Below are 13805 nucleotides of genomic sequence, written 5' to 3'. Positions count from 1 at the left end.
TTGTGTCTGCCCATATAACCACTTCTCTTTTTTTCTTTATATTCATTATTTCTTATAACACAGTAATATTCCTTTACTTTCCTATTGTAAGAGAGAGGCATAAGTTTAAAAGTAGCTGTGTAAGCAGGCTAGGAAAAGCCTTAGCTGGAGGTCATGGACATTCTGAATGGAATGCAGGAGAAGGAGGAAGTGGCTTGTGCCTGAGAAGGACTCCATGGTGGTTGGCACAAACTATTGCTGACCCTGGGAGATCTCAGAGCTAGGGGAGTTGTATCCAGATTCCCTAGGATCCTGAGAGTGGTGAAGGCTTACAGCAGAGGACATCAGACCTGCAGAGCAGCACCAAGTAGGGAAGTGGTTTGTGATCTGGTGGACAACATTGCAAACTTTCTCTCCCTACCTGGATACCTTGGATCACCTGTTCTGGTGGAGTTTACTCCTGGCATCCTGAAACCATCCCTGTATTAGCTCTGAGATCCCAAGTAAAGCCACCCTCAGGTCCTCAGCTAAGCTGACCAAACCTGGCTGGAACCAGGTTGGGAGGAACTTTTCCCTTGTGATTCCAGTACAGCCTTCTTTGGCCCCAGTCTTGCTTAGATCATAGGAGAGTGTAGTCAAGTCCTTCCCCTGCCCCTGTGGTTTGCCCTTAGCTTTTAAGTGTAGTAAACCCTATTTCCATCCTTAATCTTAGTTTGTCCTTGATTAAATGTGTTGCCTTAATTTATAAACTCCTGCCTTTACTTTGCTGATTACCATAGGCCTAGTCTTGGTGCTTCAGAGTGGCAGTTGGACCTAACAGCCAATTCAGTAACAGACACCCCTTTGCTGTTAAACTTTAGTCTCCCTACTTGTTGGGCCCCTTCCTGTCATTCCTGTCTCACCCACCTGGACCCATATTTACTGTTCAAGGCACCTTTCCCTGGTTTCTTCCTTAACAGTTTGACACCCCAGATGGCTGGGTAACAGGGAGGTAGACAGGAAGTGTCTCTTGGGCTGCCAGAGCCACACTGGAAACTGAGAAGATCTGAACATTCTGCGATGGGGGTTCAGCCATTGGTTGTGAGCTGAAAGTTCTTAACCAGTGGTGAGCTGCTCAGAACTGCTCACCCCCCACCCCAGGTCATTCATAAAATCTCTGTGGAAGGCAAAATACTATTAGGCCTGGAGTAGCCCCAGAGAAAGGGTTTTTTACCATTTTTTTTGTGTGTTTTGTCCTCTGTTGTTTGTGCTTAATTGTAATTGTAATTGTTGTTGGTTATTGTTTGTTGTTATTAGTTGTTATTAACCAATAATTGTGGCTAATAATACTACTGATATTGTATACGGCTTGTCGGTTTGGGCAATGATGGGAACAATGATGTTGGAGGATTGGATTGCTTATGTCATCTTGGGGTTGTGGCAAGGAGTGTTAGCTATCCCATACCTGTGGTTCAAAATCATACCCAGTTATTGTAGGGGTGTATTAGATTTGGAATTTCCCCAACCCATACTATTAATGTTCTGGATTTACTATCACGCACACCAATCATTGTCCTTACTGGTTATTTTGTGTATAAATTAAGGTAGATGGTCTTTCGTGTCACTTATTGTTTTAAGATCATAGTGACCTGGTGTTTTAGGGATTCGGAGACTAAGCAGATGTTACGGTTGTTGCAAATCAAACTGAATAATTTGGAATTATACATGCAGAATGGTGGTGTTTCTGGTTTCTTAGTCCTCCTAATACTGGCAATGTGGCTGTATTTTCACACATGGGAAATTCTGGCAAAAGTGTTACATCTAAGGCTGAGTTGGAACAGCAGGAGCGGAACAAGGGTGATAAACCCATTAATCTTTTTCCCCTTCGTGACCTTCCAATTGTATGTGATGATGGCATTTTACATGTGAGACAGCACACTAGGTTTAGGACAGAGGATGTAGAAAATTTAAAAAGAAAGATCCCAAATTTCCACGATGATTCTGGGAAGTTTGTTAAGATCTTTAAGGCATTTATAAAAGCCCATGACCGTGACTTTGACGATTGCTGGTATGTGTTGGGTGAGATCTTGTCAAATCATGATGGGGCCAAGTTTGTTGAAGAGACCAGGAACACAGAGGGGATGACACCATGGCTGGTAGCCTGGGAGGAACAGGACCTCAATTCAGTTCCAATATGCTGAATGTTAAAACAGGTGTGAAAGTCATTAATAAAAATCATAGAGAAATACTCAAAAGTGTCCAAACGCGTGGTCTAAATTTGAGAGAATCAGGCAGACTGCACAAGAGACCCCAGAAACATTCCTAGATCGAATTATTGAGGCAGCTGAGATGTATCTGGGTATGAATGTCTCAGAGAATACCACCATGGACCACGTGACAAGGATATTTGTTAGAAATGCTGTTCCCCAGGTTAAGAAGTTCTTTACAGATAATTACCAGGAACTTCTGAGCCTGGATGAGTTAAAACAGAAAGCCACTTATATGTTTGCACAGCTTAGCTGAGGACCTGAGGGTGGCTTTACTTGGGATCTCAGAGCTAATACAGGGATGGTTTCAGGATGCCAGGAGTAAACTCCACCAGAACAGGTGATCATCCAAGGTATTCAGGTAGGGAGAGAAAGTTTGCAGTGTTGTCCACCAGATCACAAACCACTTCCCTACTTGGTGCTGCTCTGCAGGTCTGATGTCCTCTGCTGTAAGCCTTCACCACTCTCAGGATCCTAGGGAATCTGGATACAACTCCCCTAGCTCTGAGATCTCCCAGGGTCAGCAATAGTTTGTGCCAACCATCATGGAGTCCTTCTCAGGCACAAGCCACTTCCTCCTTCCCCTGCATTCCATTCAGAATGCCTATGACCTCCAGCTAAGGCTTTTCCTAGCCTGCTTACACACCTACTTTTAAACTTATGCCTCTTACACTATTTTGTTTAGCTAGTTAGTCTCCATTCTATGGATATCTGCTTTGTTTTCAGTTCCCACAAAAAAAAATCCTGTCATAAATATTTTGCAATATTTATGGAGATTCTCCTTTTATTTTAATGACTTTTTGGAATATATTACAAATAATGGAATATCTGGTTAAATAAGTTTATTCTTAGCCTCACCTTTACTTCAGATTCCATAATCAGTCTTATCTCCCATTTATTTAAAAATTATTGCAAACTTCTTTACTAAGCATTGAATAATTGACCATCCATGTCTTCCTGCTGATTCTGGTGTTGTTTTTGATTCTAATCATTATCACCTCCCTTTTGTCCTAGTTTCCCTTACAATTTTAAAACTTACTTGGAAATAAAAGAAAGCAGTGCTTTTATAAGACACTGAAAAATGAATTGTTAATAAATCCCCTATCCACTGCCTTACTTTGCTTCATAATCTCTTTCTCCTTCCTTTCTGATATTTATTACCATTTATTACCTTTAAAGTAAAGGTTACATACCCTTCATATTATTTATGCCTTTTAAAAACTATTTAGTCAGCTAACAGACATTTATTTAATGTCTAGTATGTGCTAAATGTTGGTAATATGAAGAAAGAAAAAAGCTACCCATTCCCCATCTTGCTTATTTTGACTTCATTTCTTTTTTTTTTCCTTTAACATTTTAGGATTTTACCACTTGAAATTAAACATGTAAGGAACTTTATATGCTCTTGTGTCTGTAATAAACTAATTCTGAAAATAGGTTATGTGTATATCAGTAAAGAATCAATTAAAAATTATAAAATAAATGACAGTAGGTCACAAAAAAGGAGAATATTGATTTATTTAGCTCTCAGAATTATAGAAACCATTCGTTGGAAAGTAAGTGGCGATTGGTCCTGAAAAATTGATATGTCTTTGAAATAGTTAAATTATTTGGCCCTAGAAGAATATTCTGGCAATTAGAGAATGCCCAATTGTTCTGATGCAGAACTAAGCAAGTAAAACTGGAATAATTTATAGTATACAATGATATATTATGGAGAAAAATAATTGTGAAAGATTTTAGAAACAAGATCAGTTGTACACATTGTCTAAAAATGAATATGAAACATATCACCCACTTTCTAACATAGAGATAACTAACTTAAAGTGAAGAAAGTGACTCGTTTTTGGACATATTCATCGTGAGAATTTGTTTTTGACAAACGCTACATGTGTATTGAGGGCTTTATTTTTGAGGTTTTGTTTTGTCTTAAAATTTACTTCATGGGGGTTTCATTTGACAGGAAAAAAGACAATATGCTGTGATAAACATCTGTTTTAACACAATTTTATTTCATGTAGTGATATTGTGCTGAATTAAACGCTAACACTAATCCATACTGCCAAAGTGGAATTATGAAAATATAGTTCATCATCTTGCTACTAAAAAAAAAAGAAAAAAATTTCAATGCCCTGCTATGGTTTTTGGTAATGAATAGAGAATATTTTTTTTAAATACGTCAACTGCATAAGATCTAAAGTAGACACAACATCTGCATTCTTTAAATTGCATAAAAATATATTTTAAATTATATTACACATTTATATAATATGTTACAAAAGAAATAAACTTTTAAAAATTACATAAAAGTAAAATAAAAAGAATATAAACACCTTCAGAAAGATAAAAATAAATAGTATATTAAGTTATTTGATGCTGAGTAGCTAACATATTCATTATCATCAGAAACAGACTTTTTTCCTTAGCTTACATTCCTTCTGGATCACAAGTAAGAGATAGACTAATTTTTCTGTCTTCATTTTCATATTCATGTTCATAGTCATCAGGCCCAATTACTTATTAAATAAGTATTTTATTATTAAATATATTAAATAAATAAATGTCTTTAGGAGTCGTTCTATACATAACAGTTATATAGTGCTGCACCATTCCCAGTTGGGATTGTTGCTTGTGTCTTTTAATATGAAATATTTTCATAGTCAGATGCCTTTTAATGTCATAATTATTCATTTGTAAGACAGGCATTCAGTAACTTATCAGATTGTCCTTTTTAAATAAACTTTTTAATGTAATAAAATTTTGTTTCACTTTGTTTTTCTTTTAGCCTCTTCTGCTAAAATGGGCTTGGTTGAAACAAAATTGGCCATCATTCCTGGTGCAGGTATGAATTTCATTTTTTTTGAGGCAGTAGCTTTTTTGTATATAATAAGAACATTCAGCTTATATGATCTCATATAAGAAAAAAGTATTTTTTCCTTTTATATTCTTATTTAATCAACTCTTACCATAAAAATGGCAGTCAATGATATGAGAAGTCATATGTAGGCTGTATGTAAGTCTAGTGAGAAAGCATTGGATTTTGATCCAAGGACATTGGTTCAAGTCTTAGCTTTGTTACTTAGTGCCTATGTGATCTTGGGCAAAGCAGCTTGATCCCTCAATACCTTGTTATTATATTTGTAAATGATGAAATTGTACTCTGTGGCTTCTATATTTCCTTCCAGCTCTGTTTCTATGATACTACATGGATACTTATTTGTTCTGCTTTATTGATTTGTCATATGAAAAGGATATAAGTATAGAAAGGTGAAAATGAATGGAGTTATTAGGCATTTTGAAGTATTTATGCATAGAAATATTCCTTTTATAAAATAAATTTTTATTGATACTTTTTGGTTTTTACGTTGCAGGAATACAACTCAGTAACTCTTCCCTCCCCTACATTTCTAGATCTTGTAATTTTTCTACCTTCCTAAGAAATGTGTAGAAGTTAACAACATAGCATATAGAAAAATTGAAGATTCTTTAGATTAAAACACTGTAAATTTATTGTCCTCAGTAATTTACTAAATAGTATTTTTGAAAGTTAAAGAATCATTCCTTTTCATAATACCACTCTTATTTTCAGTCAGTGTTTAAAGCAGTTGCAATCAAGTTAGTAAAAAAATAGTGCTTTGCTAAGAAGAAACAGATGACTAAATGTAAACATTGAACCAAGTTTTAATAGATTTTTAAATTAAATTTTATTTTTATTTATTATTTGTAATCAGCAAGCATCTGTCCTCTCATTTCCACTTCCTACCTTAGCTCCTTTGGTGGGGTACAGGGGAAGAACCAAAAAAGGAAACCTTTGCAACAAATGCCCACAGATTTCCACATTAGCCATATCTAAAAAATGAATGTTTCCTTTTGCATATCCAGTTTTATCTCCTCTCTGTCAGGATTTGGGTAGCATCCTAAATCATCCATCCTCTGGACTAATTTTTGATCATTAGATTGATGTGTAATTCTTTCAAAATTAATCTTTTTTTTATATTTCAATTCTGTTTTAAATTGTTCTGATTCTTCAGCCGTATGACCCTGGGTAAGTCACTTGACCCCCATTGCCTACCCTTATCACTCTTCTGCGTTGGAGCCAATACATAGTATTGATTCCAGGATGGAAGGAAGGTAAGGGTTTAAATAAAAAAATTTTTTTAATTGTTCTGATTCTGCTCATTCAGTATTATTTTAAAATAAGTTCCAAGTAGCACTCTTTTCTACCCTTTCTTGTATACTATACACTTCTACTTGTTCCCCAGATTACAAATAATAAGGCCTCACTACTTCTTTCTCTTTCCTTCCCTAGTGTAACATTCCACTTTCCTTTTTGCTTTTAAAATCATAAAACATAACAAATTCAAATCCTCCATCTTATTTGACACCATGATTCCTTCTAATATCACTGTTCTTTGGGGACATTTGGATCATTTTCCCTAGTTCCAGAATTAGAATGGAAATATTGCATTGTAATAAAGTTTTTTTCTGATTACTCATAAGTATTTTACCTTTTTATGTTTATCTTTGCTCTTATGTTTGTATTGTAAAGTTTTACTCCTTTCCAGTCTTTATATTATAAATGCTTGGAAGTCTTCTCTTCCATTAAACTGTCTCTTTTCTACCTCTTATATAGTCTTTTTTTTCTGGATAAATTATTTTTATTATAATCCTAAATTCTCTGTCTTTTGGAAATTCATTGGAATTTCATTTTGGAAATTCATTCTTTTAGCATTCAAATCAAGTCATCAAGCATTCATTAGTGTCTACTATAGCCAAACACTCTGCTAAGTACTAGAGATGCAAAGAAAAGCAAAATTAGCCCTTGCCCTCAAGGAGATCACTATGTATTCAGAATAAAATGTAGATAATCTAATATGAAAGTATTAACATTGAGGATACTAGGAAAGTCTTCTTGTAGAACATGGAATTATACCTGGAATCATAAGGAAGCTGGAGAGGGCAGAAGAAGAGGAGGGAGAGAATTCTAGGCATAGAAAAGAATTAGTAGAAATACATGAAGACAGGAATATCTTGAATAAGGAATAGCAAAGAGGTTGATGTCCCTAGTTCATAGGATATGTGCGGATGAATTAGGTATTAGAAGACTAGAACAATAGTAAGGAACCTAGTTGTGAAGAGATTTAAAAGCCAAAGATAGGATTTTATATTTGATCATAGAAGTTATAGAGAGCCATTGGAGTTTCTGTGGGGATTAATATGTTTAGACCTGTGCTTTAAGATATCCTGTTGGCATTTAATAGTGGATGGAGTGGAGTGGCAGAGAGACCAACCCAAAAAACTATTATAGTGGCTTAAAAGTGAGATAAAGGTTTAAGATGAAGGTGACTGTAGTGTCAGAGTAGAGAAGGAGAGGTGTGGAAAAGGTAGAATTGATAGATCTTAAGAGATTAGAATTGAGAGGTGAGAGAGTGAGGAGTTGAGGATGACATTTAGCTTGCAAGCCTGGATGATTGGAAGGAAGGTAATATCTTTAACAGTAGAGGTAAATTAAGAAAAAAAAAACATTTTAGGGGAAAGATAGAATTCAGTTTTTAGACACCTTGATTTTAAAATATTAAATATTAAAACATCCATGTTTTGTGACAGTTCTCTTGGCATAAAGTCCTTTCTGGCAGGTTGGAGCCTGGAGAAGAAAGGTTATTATTGACCTTTCTTCTGACAACTAGGCTCACAGTAACCTACTGTGCAGGTATGGCTGTCACTGGTTAAGTCTTTGTTGGGGTACACAGTTATATCTAAGGAAAGACCTATTGGAGGTCTGAGATACCAGGGAAAACAATCTTTTAGTGAGCTTAGGATCTGAGAACAACACTTGAAATAATGAGAATTAGTTCAGTGCAAAGCTTTATTGCAAACAATGGGGTAGATAGGGAAGGGGGATAGAGAGGAGAAGAACTGCCATATAACTCAGGCATATACACTAACTGTATAACTCACATAAGGATAGTGCATTGGGGAGCATAGAGATGGACAATTTCATTCAGCTAGAAGGAGATGCTTCAACTGTAAATGTGCTTCTATTGGATGGGAGAGTGTGCTCCAAAGTGACCTTTTGGAAGTGGAGTTCTTAAACTCTGGTTCTGGGTGGTTTTCCTGGGACTGCCAATTTGCTTTTCAGGGACCAAGGGCAAAATGTTATTTTGGTGATTTGTTATCAGGAAGAAAAAAAAAAGCTATTGGTAAACCAAATATTATTTGGTCAACACAACTATATTGTCAAAAATATGATTGTTAATATTTTTCAATGAGTATTTTCTATCAATTTACAGCCTTCCTTAAGGGAAGACCATCAGACCTAATTCTATAGCAATTGTTTCCATGTATAGACTTTATAAATTATAGCCTCCCTTAGAGGAAAACTGCCAAGACCATCAGTACTAATATTGTAACAAGTTTTAGTATCCAGTAGGCAGTTGAAGATACAAGAATGGAGGTCAGGTGAAAGATTAAGCCTGGTCCATTAGATCTGAGATTTTTCTGAATAGAGATGTTAATTGGAACTATAGAAGATGGATGACAAGTAAAATGGCATAGATAGAGAAAAGAGCCCAAGAGAGATTAGGGGAACTCAGTAGATAGCCAGTTTAACATGGATGAACATCTAAACAGAGGAAATAGAACAGATGCTGTTAGATGAGAAGAAAATTAGGAGAAAGCAGTGTCACATTTTCAGAATGCAGTTGATTTTTATCATTTGTGGTAGTTAAATCCTATAGACACACTGTAAACCCTGAATTAGCAAATACTGAATATATTGCTTCTAGGGGAAATAAAGGTATAGATTCCCGTTAGCTTCCTGTCACATTTACATTAGAAATTTCTGGAGTGGTCTCACATGTAGACTGGCAAATTTTCTTCTTCCTTTTTCTGTATGTACCAAATTGTTCATTCTTTAATATTGAATTTAAGGTCAATAGCACTATATCTCATGCCTAAACTAAGTTTATCTAAATACATGCTTTCTCTGTAAGGCACATCACTAGACAGCCTACAGTTGGGAGCAATTTTAAACAGCAAAAACTACCTATAGGAAGCACAAAAATGCTAAAGTGTGGCACTAAATAAACCACAAAAAGAATTCTCATTTACAATATGAAAGCTGAAACAAGAAAGCAGAACTTCTTCAAACTCCACTGGGAATGCTTGGGCTACACATTTTTTTTGTCATCGTGTGTGTCCAAAAATGACTGCAAAAGTAGAATTGACTTAGAGGTTACAAATAAATTTTAGTAAGTAGTTATAATAATAGCTAACATTTTGTATAATACCATGTGTCAGGCACCAAATTATTAACTTGATTGATCCACTGAAGAGCAGTATCGCTGGCCTTGGCTAGATTAGCGTAATAATCAAAGACTAAAGAAGGTAAAATAGCCTCAAGTTTTCCTTTGACCTAAAGGAAAGGAAAATCTTTAGAAGGAATAGTCAAAGGAGGCTGAATGGTTTTCGGAAAATGGTTTTCTGAAACTGATACCTAAATTCTGAATCTTTGATTAATATTGCCTTTATAATTGTATATAGTGTCCAAGAATATTATATATTACATATTATAACTGGTTTCTGAGAGGTTTTTTCAAAGGCAGGATAGTTGATAGCTAAATAAAGACTAACAAGGGTGATGAGATTTTTAACTGTAATCAGGGATTTCTTCTGCATTACATAAACTATACCTGAAAGCAATAAAAAAAATAAGAAAAAGATTTTTTAAAGTTTTGAGCTGTGCCCTATGTACAGAGAGATGACTAGAAATTTTGTCTACCCTCTCCACTTGGGGGAAATCAAGTAATGAAAAGTAATGAGTTTCATCCAGGAACAATTTGGTTTCTCATTTGAGAGTATTTAGTATGTTGTATTATACTTCATTTAAAAGAAACAGTTATTATAGAGACATAGAAAATTTGCTTATAACTTCCTCTGGAGCACACCTATAGTTCTATTCGTAGTTTCTGTGACATATCAGACTGGAAAGATTCCCTCTGTCTGACTTTTGTATTTGTATCCCAAGTGCTTACCATGAAATTTAGAATATACTAAGTATTTTAATTCATCCCTTTTGTGGCTTTTGGAAAATTATAATTACTATATCTCTTGAACTAATTATTTTTTAAAAGCTATCTGCCTTGCAGAAAGTTTTATAGGTGCCACCATGCTAGGTTTGGCAGCTGTGTACATTTTAATATTACTACACATGTAATAATGTTAATACTGTATTACTAAATGTTATGAATAAAATTGATCTGACTGCATTGATATTGAGTATTGATAGCTTTGATTGCCCAGCTATATTGATAAACCAAACTGACAGGGTTAACTACTTGGTTGATGGAAGACAGGAAACTAACTGTAATACAGACGGTATACAGACATAATGTAATACAGACGGTGAAGTGAAAGCCTAAGGCAGCTTGATCCAGCTAATTTATTATTTATCTCTATGAGTATAGTCAGGGACAGGATACAGTATTTAGAAATAAGATATGAATCTCTTCACCTATACACTAAGATTTCTAAATAAAACTCAAAACCCCAACTACTTCTCGCAAAGCTGCTTCTTGTTCACCAAGGTCAACCTGCACTGATCAATTCTCTGTCTAAATATTTTACTTCTATCTTACTACCTATTCTAATTTATGTCTTCTTTATCCTCTTAAATATATATAAAATCTTCACATTTTAACTGCAACACCTATGTTTCCTTCTCTCACTCCAAAGATTCCACTATCAGTTTGTCACTGAGACAGCTAAAATGTTCTTCAGCTCCCCCTGTGACTGACAAGGGAAAAGCACTCTATAAATCAGAATATAAACTGTATTTCTTCACTCTAAAATAAACAGTATCTCACAGTAACTAAATTCTTCTTAACTGCTCAAGTAAGTCAGAGAGACAGGGCAGAGCTTCTCTCTGGCAGCTTCTTCCTCCAGGAACTGGAGAGGGAAAACTCTTCAGTAAATGACACTCTAAACTTCAATGAGTAAGTCTTTGTTTCTTAAGTGTCTTCTTCTTTCTTTCCAGCCTTCTTTTTCTTTTTCTTTCTCTTCAACTGCCACCAACTGCCTCTCAGACCCAGAAGTCAGAAAGTCACTCCTGTCCTTCCAGTGTCAGAGAAGATGGAGCCCAGAGTTCTTTCCCAGTCTCCTTTTATGCAATTTCCTTAAAGGATCCACAGCAAATTATGCCTGGTTCCCCTTTAAAAGGGACATCATAAAAGTACAAAACCCTTTCTTTGAGCTGAAACCCTTGCTTCTGACTAGACTAAATACCTAATTAAATTCTTATCCCAATAATAGACAGCTTAATATAGGGGCCTGCTCTGTGTGTTGTCTTAAATATAAAGTTTAAATTAATTTTTATTCTTTGCCTACTGATGCAGTATTCATACCTGTCACTTGTAAAGATTAAAATTAGTATACAATAAGTATTATATTTCATAAAGTTTATCAATAATAACTAAAGTAAAAACACTAGCTAACTCAGCCCTGGTCACAAGAGAAGAGAGAAAGAGAGACAGAGTCACAGAACTTATAAACAATACTTGAAGATGTAAATGTGGGGGAAGGAAAAAGGATTCTGGGAGATGAAAGGAATTCTGGGGAATGTAGTTCAAAAAGTACAAAATTTCCAACTATACATTCTCCTCTGTGATCCTTTTGGGAGACCAGTCTCCCCAAAGGGATCATTTTAAACATAACCAACTTATAAATTGCAATTATTTGTGGATAAAAGGAAAAGAGAACAAAGCCAGTGGTTGACAGAAAGGCAATTTGGGGGCAGTCCCCTTTGGCATAAGAGTGTACATTGAAAACAAATACATCCAACCCCCCCCCATAGTTCAATTTAGCACACCTAAAGTTCACTCTTGATATTCTGGCATACCATGTGGTCTCTGCAGGCATCTTCATCGCGCCTTCTCCAAACAGTTCACTTTCTGGATTCTGGGCAGTAGTCTCTTGTTCTAAATTAGACTCAAATTCAAATCAAAGTTCACAACAATAACATAGTCCCCTCCTGAGGAGGAATATAATAGACACAGGGATCACTTAGGGATGCATGACTGAGTTATGAGGTATAAGAATCGATTGGCAAAAGAAAATAAAAAACATCAAAAGTCCAAATAAAAGAGAAAAATCAGTAGCCAGGACTACAGAAAGTTTACCACACTATGAAAAACAGAAAAATGGGACTAGGTTATGGGAGCTAGGATGGCAGCCAAAGTGAAGTGCTTGATAGAAAGTATTTCACAAGGAGTATGGTACAAGGAGTCCTGCGTCTTAACATATGTTAAGCTCTGCAACCTTGAGTTCTCACACAAGTTAAAGTCCTCTTGTATTGGCTCAAAATTTCATCAATCCCATTTATTTGGTCTTTTTGACCTTGTGCTCAATTGGCACTATGCAAGTTAGCTTTGTGCTTCTTTGGCACTGTGCAGTGGCTCTTTTGTTCCCTTCTCTTGGAATCAGACAGAATCATTAAGAAAAGTCCCATAATTTTTAAACAATCAATGGCATTATTTCTATAGTTTAAAGCTCTTTAGGTATCATTGACATTAGGGTTAATGGATATTTGTATACTTACCCTAGTGCAAAAAACCCAAAACTTTTTAATACTGGTAGCATGTGCTTCAAATCCAAAAATGAGACAAAAAATAAAATTCAGATATTGTATTGCATATGCAGGAAAAAAACAATAATAAAAATGTTTTAAAAATCAAAAATATATAGCTTACAATCAGTGACACACTGTGTCAGCCAAGGAGAGGTAAAATACAAAGGTTTCTCACCCCAAAATGAGATCCATTTCCTTTTTAACTTGGCCATGAAGCACTTTGCGAGGGCAAATGATTTTCACAAAGTAACAGTTTTATAAAACAGTAATACAGTAGATAATGCACATTCAAAGAAAAAGTACCAAAAATCCCCAAATTCACAATAGCCCAGTTGATGATAATAGCAAACAAACCCACTATCATAAAGGATTCACATGAGTTTCTACATAGCCCAGTGGTTCTCAGACTTTTTTGGCTTACTGCCCCCTTTCCAGAAAAAATATTACTTAGCCCCCCAGAAATTAATTGTTTTTAAATTTTAATAGCAATTAATAGGAAAGATAAATGCACCTGTAGCCATCACCTCTCCCCTGGATCGCTTTAGCACCCACCAGGGGGCAGTAGTGCCCACTTTGGGAATCACTGATATAGCTACTTGCTATGTGAACTGATGGATATTTGTCACAAATTCTACAGATGTAGGAAGTTTTTCAACCTTTGCAAAGATATTTTTAAACAGTCTATTACTGCCATTATTCCAAAATTTGGCAGAAGAACCTAGAAAAAAACACAAATCACCTGTACTGCTGACAAAAACCTATTTGGGGTCTATAACATCACCAAGAAATCTAGATTAAACTGAAGTAGATTAAACTGAAGAGTTAAAATATCATGCATGCAGAAGCTACTTTTGGCTTCCTGCTTTATATAAAAAACTTTTCTGGCAGGAACTTCTATTTTGTTCTCTACCTTTATTTCAACATTCTTGATTCAACATGATTGATATATATATATA

The 13805-nt window shown here is 35.3% G+C and overlaps 1 protein-coding gene across 1 annotated transcript in view; it reads left to right on the top strand.

Annotated features, from left to right (window-relative positions):
* The window catches only part of AUH (AU RNA binding methylglutaconyl-CoA hydratase), a 204839-nt gene that overhangs the window by 145728 nt on the left and 45306 nt on the right, over positions 1–13805 (top strand). Inside the window, exon 6 of the mRNA XM_044662349.1 lies at positions 5011–5067. Coding sequence (XP_044518284.1) covers positions 5011–5067 — 57 coding nt within the window. The remainder of the gene's footprint in view (positions 1–5010; positions 5068–13805) is intronic.

This window comes from Gracilinanus agilis, chromosome 1 (genome assembly GCF_016433145.1).
Source record: "Gracilinanus agilis isolate LMUSP501 chromosome 1, AgileGrace, whole genome shotgun sequence".
NCBI lineage: Eukaryota > Metazoa > Chordata > Mammalia > Didelphimorphia > Didelphidae > Gracilinanus > Gracilinanus agilis.
The sequence above is the reverse complement of the archived record's forward strand: the minus strand, read 5'-3'. Positions and strand labels throughout refer to the sequence as shown.